The sequence below is a fragment of the Chlorocebus sabaeus genome, chromosome 15 (genome assembly GCF_047675955.1).
Source record: "Chlorocebus sabaeus isolate Y175 chromosome 15, mChlSab1.0.hap1, whole genome shotgun sequence".
Taxonomy (NCBI): domain Eukaryota; kingdom Metazoa; phylum Chordata; class Mammalia; order Primates; family Cercopithecidae; genus Chlorocebus; species Chlorocebus sabaeus.
In genome coordinates, this window is record NC_132918.1 from 72,616,727 (window position 1) to 72,632,042 (window position 15,316).

The 15,316-nt window shown below is 41.5% G+C and overlaps 1 protein-coding gene across 9 annotated transcripts in view; it reads right to left on the minus strand.

Moving 5' to 3' along the window:
• Positions 1–15,316, minus strand: part of NEK10 (NIMA related kinase 10) — a 266,215-nt gene that overhangs the window by 213,210 nt on the left and 37,689 nt on the right. For all 9 annotated transcript variants that reach the window (XM_073023648.1, XM_073023647.1, XM_038002934.2 and 6 more), the window contains one exon: positions 1,330–1,414. In XM_073023648.1, coding sequence (XP_072879749.1) covers positions 1,330–1,414 — 85 coding nt within the window. The remainder of the gene's footprint in view (positions 1–1,329; positions 1,415–15,316) is intronic.

Here is a 15,316-nt window from a genome sequence, read left to right on the forward strand (position 1 = left end):
AGGAAAATAAGGATGCTTACCTACCCAGAAAACTGTGAGCAACAAGGACAGAAAGCCATTTCAAGAATGCTCTGGCTCACAAATCCAAAGGGCTGTGGTTAACTAAATTATAATAGCACAAGGCCAGTTTAGAACACAGTATGAGGAAGAAGACTATTCTTCTAATGGAAAGATGTGTAGTGCCCATGAATCCCAGAAGAGTCCAATCAGAGTAGGCTCTGTGGCTGGTTGGTACCAAAATACTTTCTCAAATGCCGAGTATGGAAAAGATGGTTACTTCTGAAATATGAGGAAGGTAGAGTTACAGGATAACGCAAATATTTCAAACAACAAAGAGAAAATAAGATAGCTCCCACCGGGATGGCATTGGGCTTCCCTGTAAAACAGAGGATGGTTACTTTTCCAAACTTGTCACTTAAAGGAAACATATGCTGACTCAAATAATAATTCATCAATAACATCGAGTTCAAAATTAAAGGTGTGAGCTTCCTAGTAGCTTATGAGGACAGGGCATAAAAGGAGATACTTTTTTGGTTAAAAAAAAAAAAAGTGTTAAGTAAGCTTTTCTTTAGAGCCTCACAGCTAAAGCACTATGTCTTTGCTACTCAAAGTATGGGCCATGAACTAGTAGCAATAGCATCCCTGGGAAACTTGTTGGAAATGAAGAATCTTGTTTATACCTACTGAATCAGATTCTGCATGTACAAGATGTCCAGGTGATTCCCATGCACATTAAAGCCTGAGAGGCACTAAACTCAGAGGCCAGGCATGGTGGTTCATGTGTGAAGCACCACGCCCAACCAGGAAAAGATTCTTGACCTCAGCGCCCTCCTCTGGGAAAGTGGGAGGCTCCTTGCTCCCCTCTAACTCAAATCTGACTCTAGACGTTGGGAAGGAATTGACCTTGGACAGCTAATAAAGCTCCACCAGCTGCTTCTCAGCCACATGAGAGGGCACCACTCACCACTGCTGACTTAGACCTAGGGAGCTGCTTGGCCTTGAACATGTTTGAAGCTGTGGCCAAGCGTATACCTCCTTGAACGGTAAATGTTTTAAAATGCCAGGTAGCAAAGACAACATAGACCAAAAAGTTCAATCCACTTAACCCCATAAGTAATATAACAGAAATATACAAATTTTTTGTCCCCATTAAAGTGCTCCTCCCAAATCTTTTTAAGTAGTAGATGAGACATTCCCCATATATGGAAGCTATTGAGTTGTGAGAGAGAAAACAAAAAGTAAACATGGACTACTTCAAAGAAAAGCCCACCAGCCTTTTATTACAACTTTATAACAAGTAAAAAATATATATATTTTTTTCCAACCAACCTGATAACATGGATCCCTCATTAGTAGCCTCAGACAGATTAACACTCTCAGAAAATGAATAGATGGGGCTCGATTAACCCACTCTCTGAAATAAGAAAACAAGAGAACATGTTCACGTTTAAAACCCCAGTGTGACAATTCATAAAAATACAAGGCTATGAAGGAGTATAAAGAACACACAAAGCACTTAGTTTATTTGCACTGGGGACTGTTATTTGGTACTTGAACACTTCACCCATTTTAATTCAAAACACATTTAAACCATCTTTTTCAGTGTGGAGGAGAGGCCCCCCAAACTTATTTGGTTTATGCCACCACCCTTACTCACTCAGTAATATTTCATAGTACCCTAAGATCAAAAGAAAGAGCAAAGTGTTCCAAAATTTAGGTAGGCCCAACTTGGTAAGAATGTATGCCATAACAAATTGGTATCCATTTGAAAAAAATAATACATTACATCAAAAGATTATTTTCATAGCCACGCTTATTTATTAATGCAAGTGTGTGCATTAGTGGACACAAAACAACTTCCCAAGCCTGGAAATCAGTTTGGACTTCACCATCCTTGTTTTCTCTTCCCCCTGACTTTATAATAGAGTACTTGTTTTTTTATCATAGCAACCACTGAAAACTCAGCTTCTGAAAGATATGCCATCAGCTAAAGGAAGGCAGGATGACCTAACACTGAAATCACAAACTGCCTTCAGTTGTTCATGCTGTATCTGATGGATGTTGAGGAGCACTGAGGGTGTTTTGGGTTTTTTTTTTTAGAAAATTGAAAATAGCTCACAGTGCCCCCTGGGAGTTCTCTGTAGCCTTGGGGCACTTCGGTGCTCAGTTTGGGAAACACAGGGATAAAGTTTTTTTAAATTAAGTTTCCCCAGAAGCAGACCCTGAGATGAAGATTAGTGTGTGCAAATTCATGATTGAAAACATGCTCTCAGGAGAGACCAGTAAGAGAGTGGCAGAAACAGGAACGGGAAGAGGAGAAATCCAAGCAAGGGTATGAATCAGGCAAAATCTCCTCTTAACCCAATCAGTGGGGCTCTGGAATGTAAGTTACCACTCAGAGTTGTCCTATACTGAGGCAACGGCACTGGGCTTTTCTATACTACTGAAGCTGTTGCCATTAGCTAAGAGCTGCAGGAGGGACTGATGGAACATTCCCAGACACTCCCACTGGCTCTCTGTGCCTGCAGGCAAGGCAGACTCAAGGAACCTGAGGGTGGGTGGTGCAAGTGTTGTTGGACAGGAAGGTGCCAAAACCAAAAGGGTGAGAACAGGAGGATTCTGGGCAAAGCACCAATATTACCCTACAGTTCTATAGTGAGATTCAGCGGAACCCTTTGAAATTGAAGTCACAGTCACTGGATAAGTCATATCATGGCAGAAACTGAAGGTGTATTTGCCAAAGGTCTGTTCAGAGGGGGAAAAAAACACCTGGATTTTTGCTTCAAATATTGAATACAGTCAATATCTAAAATACCATCATCAGATTTCTAAAGAACTATTTAACTTAAAAGTATCACTTCAATGTCATCAAATGCTACAAGTATTCACTCAACTGCATTTTGAGAGGCTTTCAAAAAGTGTGTTTCTTTAGCAAAGAATGATTTAGTTGCAACCTTCAAAGGTCTTTAAAATAAGGACAATTGCAATTTTGCAATGTTTTTGAAAGAAGTCAGACACTAATCAAATTCAGAGGTGGTCACAAGACCTTGCACCCAGCAGCTACTCAAATACACATGGATGACCAGTTCTCTGATTTAAATCAGTGTGGTAAAGGTAAGCACATATTGGTCTCATTTTAGGCACCTCTCACTTAGATTTAAACCTAAGGAAACACATCAGTCAAGACAGAATCCCTCCACTGACATGCCTCTATGAGCTCAGAAGCTGAGGCTAGCTTGGAAGGAGGAAGTCGGGGTAGGGATAGTCTATGCTCTTTGGTGACGCCCACATCCCGTCCTGACCCTGCTGGACCACTGTGAACAATTTCTGTTCTGTCGCTCAGCTGTCCCACATCCAGTTATAGCTAGTAGCAAATGCAGTCAAATGTTAAAGCTTTTCAGTCAGCTCCCAATGTTGCTTCATAGGTCATTGAATGTGCACAATGCAAGGTACATTTCACATCAGTTGTTGAGGATACTTGTACCCAAAAAGTTGAAGCAACAGAGCCCAGACTGAAACTAAAACCCATGGCTTCCTGAATCTCAGTTTGATAGTTAGCATGTCTGAAACTGACTTCATGAACACCCCCTCAAGCCTGATCCTTCCAGTCATCTAGGTGACCAGACAGAAACCCTTGGTGTTTTCTTGCCTCCTCTATTTCCCTCACATTCTTTGCCAATTCCTCCACAAATCCTGTCTGCTCTACCTTTAAAATATCTGTCTCCACAACCTATCCACTTCTCACTATCTCCTTCACCACCCCCGGGCTCAGGCCACCATCATCTTTTGCTTGAGCCATTGCAAAAGCCTCCTATCTGGCATCTTTGCTTCCAACTTTGCCCCTTCCTTTACTCTCTCACATCTGCTAAGATGATTCTTTACAAACACAAGTCCATTCATGTCAAACCTCAGCCCAAATCCTCCAACAGACCACATCTCGTTCAGAATAAAAACCAAAGTCCATACCATGACTCACAGGCCCTCCAGGGCCTGGCCTCCCCATTACACCTCTGGCCTCATGTCTTTCCATTGCCCCTTGTTCACTCCCTCCCAGTCATGCTGACCTTCTCATTACATGGCTGGGCCAAGGTCCAGTGCCTAAGGTGCTTCCCATGAAAGCCTTCTGTGGCTTTTCAACCCTGGAACCTCATAAAGAATTTGAAAGATGTTCTCCATGATATGAGGCCAGTCACCTGTAGTTGTTCTAACCACAGTGTATGTTGTGTGGAAGTGGCCAACATAGCACAGACTGAACTCCTGAGATGAAAGAGAGGCTGAGTGCTGCCATGCACTGGAACTTGGAAGTAGAAGGTGGTCCTGGCCAGGTGACACTTGCTCACACTGCCCTCTAAGCTGGTTCCCTAGTGGTGTTTGGTACACACGTTAACAAAAGTCTAAAACACAAAGCATCTTCTATTTCATACTCAGCCAAGAAAAAGTGAGGGAGATAATGGAAGCTATTCTAGACTAGAATCCATATAATTTCTCCCACATCTCCTACCTCCACAACTGAGCTGATTGTGTATCCAGCAGGAATAAAGATCTGCCCCTTGTCAAACAGAGCAATTACTTTAGCTGTGGACCCAAGCCACCCATGGCCTGGCCTGTCCCATATTGATCCTCTGCCTCTGGGTACAGTTCATCTTTGTCTCCTCTATGATCCTGAGAAATTCAACTCTGCCCCCAAACCTGCACATCTCAAACCTGAGTGAATGACAACCATCTTCCTCAAAGTTAGGATGAACATCTGTAGTTTCTGCCACTAGAGGTGCTACTCCCCACCCCACCCCACTCACACTCCACCCCAAGTCACTCACCATTCCTTCCATCTACGAAGACTGACTTCATGGGAAGGAGGTTGATAGTAGGCGCTTCCCAAAGCCTTATATTCCTGAGTGCTCATTATAGATTAGAGTCCCCCGATGTTGAGTAAGATGTCCAAAGAATATCACTGGCTAAGAATTACTCTTCCTCCCATCACCAAGACTCCTGGCAGCTGTGCTGCCCACCACAGTTGCCATCAACACCTTGACCCCTCCTCTGGCCCAAGCACCTTGCCAGTGACCCCTTTTTGCCAATGGGACAAAGCCCAGTTTCCTCTGAAAATAGAGTCAGGATTCAACCAATCCCAAAACTGCCAGCCAGGCAGAATTATCCAAGGCCACATTAGTAACTGTACTATGGGTTCATCCTGACTTCAGATCGGACATACCCTGCATTGAGAAAAATAAGCCAAATTTGAAATACATTGTGAATTCAAAATCTATAGGGGCACTTATTAAAAATATGGTTATTCTAAAGCTCCTAATACAGAGAGGATATCTTTAATTTTTATAATTAGGAAAAGGGCTCATGACAAGTTTTTCATTCAGGTGTTGAGTTAGCTAAAGACAGCATGTAGGCTGAATTGTAGGGCAAAGATACTACATCCCAAAGATCTAACAGAAGTAATGATCAGGTTGCAACAGCTGCTAGCAACCTAGTGATGCTGAATGCTAATTACTTTTCATTATTTAAAGGAAAAGCCATGGGGCATTTTAAGAGATGATTCATGCTACAAATATGTGTACACTTGGTATTTTTACTGTTAGCCATATACAGTCATCATGAGGAAATTTCATGACTTTTCCAGTGATTTTTCATATTAATATAAATATAAAAAGGTTGTTTTCTTTCCACCTCCCAGGAAAAAGAAAAGAACAAAAATTCCAGAATATTTTTTTTTAACTAATAAAGAAGTATATATAAATAAAGAGTTTCAGAAAAATCTGAGTTGAAATTTCTGTTCCAACCAAATGGCATTTTTGTTGTGTTTTGTTTTGTAATTTGGGAACTGAAGCCCAAAGCTATTAATATTTCTACGTGGCCTCTGCTGCTGTAAATGTAAATAGAATTCCTGGTGTCTGAGTCCTCTGGCTTCTCCTCTCTTTGCGCTGACCTCTGAAAGAGCAGTTGTTCCTTCCCTGGCTCTCAGCCCTTAACCCACTGCAAGGATGGGGCACATGGGATGAAGTGCTGGTGTTCAAGGGGAATTGCATGCTCTGTAAGACTATATATATACACACACACACACACATATATACACATATATATACACACATATATAAACATATAAACATATATATGTTTGCCAAGAGTTGAGGGACTAGGAAACACACAGCTTAGTGCAACCAGAGAATTACCGTGAATAATAGTGACAGATTGTAAAGACAGGCACCTTTATTTTACTGACTCAGCAATTGTGGCCCAGAGGAGCTGAGCGTCTGGCCCACAGCTACACAATAAGTAATAGAGCCAGGTACCAGACTCCCACTCCTGTGCTCCTGCCATCCCTCCCCTCCACGTAAGTCTGTACAGGGGATGGCTGAAGAGAAAGTGACTCTGCAGATATGTTTAATATGGGAACAGTAGCGTTCAGCAGAGTGGCATGGGGGCAGCCCTGAAAAATCTGTCTGTCTGCAAAGATAGATTTCTCTTGAGGCCGTGTCTCAATATAGCAGCCACACAGAAGCAAATTCATGAGCGGGCAAATATTTGTCCCCGCTTATGACTGAACTTATGCCACTGTTTTCACAGGACTATTAATACATGGCAGCGTGATCAGCTTCCGCCACCCCCATCCATGATCACCTGCCATTCTGCTGTCAGCATCAGGTGCCACCTTCTGCCATCAATATAAAAGGAAGGAAAAGCACTGGAGACACATTATTTGAAAAGAGAAAGAGTAGCCGGGGTTTCAACTTCTTAACAGTAACAGAAACAAATATGTGATGTGAGGGTTCCAAGTAAAAACTCAGTCCACGAAGCTGTGCTATTATAATGAAGCAGGGTTAACTGAACCCAGGAACTGATGCAAATGGCAGGGGTGACAACGTTGACCGTCATTTGTAGCACACTCTGTCTCTTTCATGTCACAGCCCTTTCCATGTTGTAGCACTGTTTTCATTAACACACAAGATAAACCAAAACAATCTGCAATCTTTGACTCAATGTTTAAAAATGGAGGAATTCAAGTCTGTTTCAAAATAAGTATCACCTCAAATTCATGAGACAGAGTCCTATTTTTTTAGATAGTTGAAAAAGTAAAATTCACATCTATGCAAAACTTAAAACAAAACACAAGAATATATGTGAAGAAATTCATCCTAAATGATTATTTAGGGAATTCTCACTGACTTATTTTGCTATTCTTAATAGGTCTTTGTTCTTTCTCTGTGTCCCCTACTAAACCTAGCATGGAATGTACACCCAATCAGAAACCCATCAAATACAAATGGGATCATGTTGGCCCCTAAAATCAGCACATAAATGTGCATTCTTAGAGGTATTTCTTCTACATAAATAATGAAAATTTCAGAATGTTTTCAAATATTTAACAAATACTCATCAACTATGACCAGCCAAGTACTGTTATAAACCCAGGAGTACAGCAGAGGACAAACCCATGCACTTGTACTCATGGAGCTTACATTCTGATCACAAAAACAAATAAAACTGCATATCAGGTGGTGACCAGTGGAGAATAATCAAGGTTAAGGATTTATTGAGTACTGGGCATGCTATTTTAGGACAGTCACAGAACAGTTCTTTGGTAAGATTAGCATCCGAGTTCTTTGAGGGATTGATCCATTTGGATGTCTAGGTCAGAACAGCAGAGTAGTTTAATACATAGTCTCTGAGGGAGGAATACTGTAATCTGCAAAGAATAGCAAGGAAGCCAGTAGGGCTGGAGCAGAGTGAGCAAAGATAGAGCAATAGGGATTGGGGTGAGAGAGACAGCAGAAGTCAAAGTTTTAAGGGCCTTGCAAAATAAGAACAGGGCCTTTGGATTTTTTATTCAGGGAAGTCATTGGAAGGCTCTGGGCAGAGGATTGACATAATCTGACTGAGATTTTGAAAAAATCCTTCTAAATTCAATGTTGAGAACAGAGTATAAAGAGCCAAGCATCCAAAGCACGAGGCCTGTTAGCCTACTGCAATAGTCCAAGCAAGAGATGATGAAGGTTTGGACTAGCGGACGGGGAAAACTAAAACTGAGGCATTCTCACACATTGAGTGAGAAAAATCAAAAGTACTGTTTTAAACATGTTAACTTTGAGATGCTTAAAGAAGGAAGAGCCCACAAATCAATATGTATAACAAAAGATGAATTTATAGCACAGGAAAGTGATATGGTTTGGCTGTGTCCGCACCCAAATCTCATCTTGAATTCCCACATGTTGTGGGAGGGACCTGGTGGGAGGTATTTAATCATGGGGGCATGTCTTCCCTGTGCTGTTCTTGTGATAGTGAATGAGTCTCATGAGATCTGATGATTTTTAAAAATGGGAGTTTCCCCATGCAAGCTCTTTTTGCCTGCTGCCATCCATGTAAGATGTGAATTGCTCCTCCTTGCCTTCACCATGATTGTGAGGCCTCCTCAGTCACATGGAACTGTAAGTCCATTAAACTTTTTTCCTGTATAACTTACCCAGTCTCAAGTATGTCTTTACTAACAACATGAAAACAGATTAATACAGAGAGTGTACTTAGAAGGCCCCATTTGTTGGAGCAAAGTGGATAGGAAAATTTAGGAAAGGCCAGGTTTCACAAGACTGTTTGGGGATTGGTTGATTTTTAGCTGTGGAAATGCGGCTCCCAGAATGTGACTATCAGTTACTGCCTGGCTCTCAGAAACTCCTGTACTCATGAGAAACTGTCATTTATTGATTTGGCCAGGTTTAAAACTGGTTCTGGTGGTTATCTGTAGCCAAGGAACAACCAGTTCTTTCCTGGGAAGGTAGGAACATTTTCATTTCATGCCTATTGACAGCCAAGTGAATGAGCTACACAAGAAGCAGTAAGTCTGGTTACCAAAGTGATACTTTTCCCTGGTGCACACCTAAAACAAATTTTAAATGTACATTGATTAGTAAAGAACAAGGGAATCAGTGAGGCATAAGAGAAAAGAGTACCAGCCACGGCTTTGTCTCAGGACCTTGGACCTTACTTACTCATCTCCCACGTCTATCAAATGAGGCTTAAGAAGGTTTTCTTCAGAATCCATTCTACCTCTATAATTTCATGACTTTTTTGGTATATATAGTCATCCGTTGTTATCCTCAGGAATTCCAGGGCCCCCATGGTTACCAAAATCCACAGAACCTACACATATTCTCACATGTACTATAAATCATCTTACTCATAATACCTAATATGATGTAAATGCCACATAAATATTTTTATTGTTGTGTTTTTTATTGTTTTTCCTGAATAATTTTTTAACCTGTGGTTGGTTGAATCTGAGATGCAGAACCCTTGGATATCAAGGGTTGACTATGCCTGTGTGTGTGTGTGTGTGTGTGTGTGTGTACATATTTACCTAAAATACCCTAGATAATATTGCATGAGAAATAATAATATAAGAGCTAGATGTTTGCTCCAAGTTAGGTGATGGGAAGAAGGGAAATCATCATTTGCTTGAGGACTACATGAGATGTTGGGTTGTTAAAGCTTATTTGCTTCATGTCTATGTTTAAGGTTGTGAAGCTTCAAGTAAAAGAGAGACAAAAAGACAAATTTCATTATCAAACAATGATCCAGCTGTTTAAAAAGTTATACTCTGGGTAAAAGCAGAATGTAGTTTTGTATGTGCATAATAATCTATCAGATAAGTGAAGGAAAAAAGCACAAAATTGTTAAAATATTAGAAGGAAATATAGCAAAAGTTAATATAGCTGTTTCTAAGGGTGGTATAAATAGTAAATTTTCATGTTTTCATAATTTTCTGTGTTTTCCAAACTTTTTAAAGCAATCAAAATAATTTAATGCAAAGAAATTCCAAATGAACAATCTTAGCCTCAATCTTCCCCCAGCAAAACCAGTGTCAATGGCTTGAGCAGGAGATAAAAGACCCACAAGGAGGTGGGGATAGAGTGCTTCAGGCAGAGGACTAGCACGGTCAGAGGATCAGAAGTAACAAAAAGAATAACTTTCAAAGGAACAGAAATTTCACTCTGACCTCAATGAGTCTAGGAGAGACACTGACAGGATAAAGAGATGAGGCCAAGAAGGAACAAGACCTCAAAGAACTATGTGAACCACCCAAGGAATGGGCTGTTATAACATTTTTTAGTACATAAAGACACAAACCTGGATGGATGCAGTGGCTCACGCCTGTAATCCCAGCACTTTGGGAAGCCAAAGTAGGTGGATCACCTGAGGTCAGGAGTTCAAGACCAGCCTGGCCAACATGGCGAAACCCCGTCTCTACTAAAAAATACAAAAAGTAGCCAGTCGTGGTGGCAGGCACCTGTAATCCCAGCCACTCAGGAGGCTGAGGCAGGGAGAATCGCTTAAACTTGGGAGGTGGAGGTTGCAGTAAGCCGAGATCAGGCCACTGCACTCCAGCCTGGGTGACAGAGCAAGACTCTATCTCCAAAAATAAATAAATAAATAAATAAAGACACAAACCTAAGACTTTTGAGGACTTTATGAAACTTTATCTGTGCCCAATTTATGGTGCTAACTTGAAACTCTGTCTCTAGGGAAGTTCTGAACTATCTGACAGGCTTTACCAAGGTGAACAGGCTTCTCCCTTCTTAGGCAATAAGGAATCTTCAGAGGTCTCTGTTGGCCTCTGTACTGGTTGCAGAGATAAATTCACAGAAAAAGCATCTCTTCATTAGCTTCATCTATTTCAAGAACTTATTCAAAACACTGAAGAGATTCTCCCTGCATCCTAACTTCTGGTCCTCTCATCTAACCTCCCTCTGTGATGGAGTCTGGATAGTCAATGCTGAGGACCAGGTAAAACTCGAAAGGATAAGAGTCACTTTTTTCATGATCTAGGACCTGGAGTGGACACGGATAACAAATTGTCTGATAGCTAAACAAATAACTATATTAATCCTCTTGGTTATAAGTATCTATGATGTTCTCAGAATACTTTTTATGGTAATTTCTAATAATATTGTGATGTTTTCTCCTAATTCAAGAAGTTTTCTCTTATACATAGTGCAAACATATTTCTCACCTAGACTTCCTACAGACTTATTTCCAAAATTCTTCAAATTTGCAGCAAATATCTCAGGAAACTGGGGTATAAAATAATAAGGATACTAACTCATTCTTTTCAGAAAAGTAAATTAATTTTTTTACAAATAACGTAATACTAAATGATTTCCTCCAACTCATTCCAACTAGAATGAGTACCTTGGGCAAGCTTACCTATACAAAAGTTACAGGCAAGGGAAGAGGTATATCCTGGTTATTCTAGAATGATAGTACCAGAACGAGGCCAGTTAAGTAAACCCACTTCAAAATAACACCAAATTTCATATTAAAGGGCAGGAGGAAAGACTGAAACAACATCTTTAAAAATAAATTATAAAACCAAGATGTATTTTACTTTACATTTAACAAAATTTAAGTTATACTGCAACATTGCCCTGGTAACTAGAACAAAGCAAGAATGAATTCTGCTGACATTTTTGGAACACTTTTTCTGAAAAAACATTCATATAACATGATCCAACATTCACTTTTGATTTTGCAAGAAAAAGAGGTTCATTTTTGTGAATATATTGGAAGGATTCATTATTTTTTTTCCCCAAAGACCTCTTCTATTCTCTGTTTTTCCAAACATAGCCTCATCATCTTCCTTGTTAACACTCTCTTCCTGGCCGGGCGCAGTGGCTCAAGCCTGTAATCCCAGCACTTTGGGAGGCCGAGATGGGCGGATCACGAGGTCAGGAGATCGAGACCATCCTGGCTAACACGGTGAAACCCCATCTCTACTTAAAAAAATACAAAAAACTAGCCAGGTGAGGTGGTGGGCGCCTGTAGTCCCAGCTACTCGGGAGGCTGAGGCAGGAGAATGGCGTAAACCCGGGAGGCGGAGCTTGCAGTGAGCTGAGATTCGGCCACTGCACTCCAGCCTGGGCGACAGAGCGAGACTCCGTCTCAAAAAAAAAAAAAAAAAAAAAAAAAAAAAACTCTCTTCCTTCATTGTCAGGTGACCTATTTCTGCCTGAGCCTTATTTGTCATATTCCACCAGCTCAGCTCCATCACTTTCAATAACTTCATAAAATTATACATCTTTAGCCAGCTTTGCAAGTTTGTTTCACAAATAAATAATATTTGCCTTGTAATATAGAATCTTCACATCAGCAAGGAATGGACTAACAAAGAGGAATTCCAGAGAAGCAGATATACACAAGAGATACCTGAATAGAGGTCAATTTTATAAGAGGTCAATTAATTAGAGAATATGATAATGTTTTGACAACTTTTACTTCCCTACACAGCTCATAACAACCTGGTCTTGGATACCAACACCCTTTGTACTTTCCTGTTCAGGCAGATGACATGGAAATGGAATCAAACTCTACTGCAGACAAATGACATCATTACAGAAAAAAAAAAAAGATTGGAAGACCACAATTTGTTTCCGTATCTTGCCACACCTTGAGATTGAGATTAGTTACCAGGAGTAACAATTCAAGAGAGCTGAGTAAGGGCATTTTGTACTTGCTTCCTCCACTAAGAAGAACCAATATAGTGAGCAGATAATTATGCTTCAAATAGGTCACCCAAGAGAGAATACTGGAATTCAGTAGAAAAGTGGCAGGCAATACCTAAAGGAAGAAGGAGAAGGAAGTGAGGCAGCCTGCTCAGCCAAGATCAGCTGGGAGCCAAGGGAGACTACAATACAGGGAAAGGGTGATTGAGAGACCCTCAGTGGTCCACATTATCACCATGGACTCCTGCAATCCTAGCCATGGGAGAGCCCCTTGACCCATGGCCGGGTGCGGTGGCTCACACCTGTAATCTCAGCACTTTGAGAGGCCAAGGCAGGCAGATCACCTGAGGTCAGGAGATCAAGACCAGCCTGGCCAACATGGTAAAACCCTGTATCTACTAAAAATACAAAAATTAGCTGAGTGTGGTGGCAGGCACCTGTAATCCTAGCTACTCATGAGCCTGAGGCAGGAGAATCACTCAAACCCAGGAGGCAGAAGTTGCAGCGAGCCAAGGTCACACCATTGCACTACAGCCTGGGCAACAAGAGCAAAACTCTGTCTCAAACAAACAAAAAAAAAGAGCTTTGTCTTCAATAGACTGCATGCTATCCTGCAACCCAGTAGCACCAGGGCTGAGGTGCAAGAGAAGTATGGGCTGCTGCCCGCAAGGCTTAGGTACAAGCAACCGTGGGCTACCACACCCAGGTAGGAGGCATGATCAAGATGCAGGCTACCACCAGGGCTGAGCAAGGCACTATTCTAGAACACTACCCCCAACAGAGTATGTACTATCCTAGAAGCCAGCAGTGCTGGGACAGAGGTTCAAAAGAAGAGCTGGCTGTTGACCCCAGGGCTTAGGAACAAGCAACCATGGGCTACCATACCTGGGGCTGAGGCATAAGTGGCACACATGCTTAATATCTGCTGGCGTAGGCTGCCATCAATAAAAACATTGCCTCCCCACCAACACCACCCAGTGGCATTCTGCCACTGGCCTAGAGGTTGCCCCATTCCTGCCTACCATGGCCAACACCTGTACATACAACTGCAGGGCCCTGAGGACCAGCTAGCCTAGCCCAGCTTCACCCTCTCCTCCATGCCAGAGCATACAGTCCAGGGGCCAGGGGATTGCCCAGCCCAGTCTACCACCATTGGCACCTAAACACTCCTCCCAAGGGCCTGAAGTTGAGCCTACCCACCAAGCCACTACAACCACAGCTGGCATCTACCAGCATGTGCTGCCTGCAGGCCTGGAGACTAGCCTGCCTAGCCCATTGCAGCCACCAACACCAGCATGCATTATTTGGGATCTAGAGGGTAGTCCTACAACTGCCACTACCATCACTCATAACACACCAGCTGCTCAGGGGCATGAGAACCCTTCTACCTGTCCAGCCCATGGTTGCCACTACTGGTATCCAAGTAAGCCACTTGGAGGCCCAAAAATAGACCCACCTGGACCTGCTAAGACTAGTGCCAGTGTATGCCATCCAGGGTCCCTGGGATAGGCAGGCTGTCCCACCGATGCCTCCCCTGACTGAAGACTAGCCTACCTGATGTCCCAGTCTCCAGCAAAACTACACCACAGCCTTCAGTAATAACTATACCCTAAGCCACTGAGGAAATCTCAGATACTACTGACACCGTTTATAGAGAAAGAAATCATACAGAGACTGCACAACTGTACTCACCCAGAATCAAAGCCGAAGTACACTACCCAACCAACATTGTAGATTCATCCTCAGGAAAAAGTCTTCCCATGTGAAAGCCAATTTTAAAAATTAGAAGTGACTATTACACCAGATGTGCAGACATCAATGTAAGAACACAGGAAACATGAAAAGTAAAGGAAATATGACGCCTCCAAAGAAGAAGAATGATTATCCAACAATAGATTCCAATCAAAAATAAATTCACAAAATCTTGGAAAAAGAATTCAAATTATTGTTTCAAAAGAAGTTCTGTGAGATATAAGAAAAGTCCAAAAATAATAATAAATCAGAAAAACAATTCAGGATACAAATTAGAAATTTACCAAAAAGACAGATATCTTAAAAAAGAACCACAGCAGCTGGGCATGGTGGCTCACACGTGTAATCCCAGCACTTTGGGAGGCTAAGACGGGTGGACCACCTGAGGTCAGGAGTTTTAGACCAGCCTGGCCAACATGGTGAAACTCCGTCTCTACTACAAACTACAAAAATTAGCTAGGCTTGGTGGCAGGCACCTGTATTCCCAGCTGCTTGAGAGGCTGAGGCAGGAGATTCGCTTGAACCTGGGAGTTGGAGGTTGCAGTTAGCTGAAAATGCACCATTGCACATTGCACTCCACCCTGGGTGACAGAGTGAAACTCTGGCTCAAAATAAAATAAAATAAAATAAAATAAAATAAAATAAAATAAAACAAAAGCAAATTATACTAGATCTAAAGAGAGAGATAGACTCTAATATAATAATAGCGAGGGACTTTAACACCCCCACTCTCAGCAGTAAGCAGAGGTTCCAAATAGAAAATCAACAAAGAAACATTGGATTTAAACTGGACATTAGACCAAATGAACATAACAGATATTAACAGAACATTTTATCCAACAACTCAACAACTGCAGAATACAGTTCTCCTCAGTACACAGAACATTCTCCATGATAGACCATTTTCGGCTAAAAAACAAGTCTCAACACATCTTTAAAAAGTGAAATCATATCAAGTATCTTCTCAGAGCAGAATGGAATAAAACTAAAAATGAATAACAAGAGGAACTTTTGAAACTGCACAAATACAGGGAAATTAAACATTTGCTCCTGAATGACTA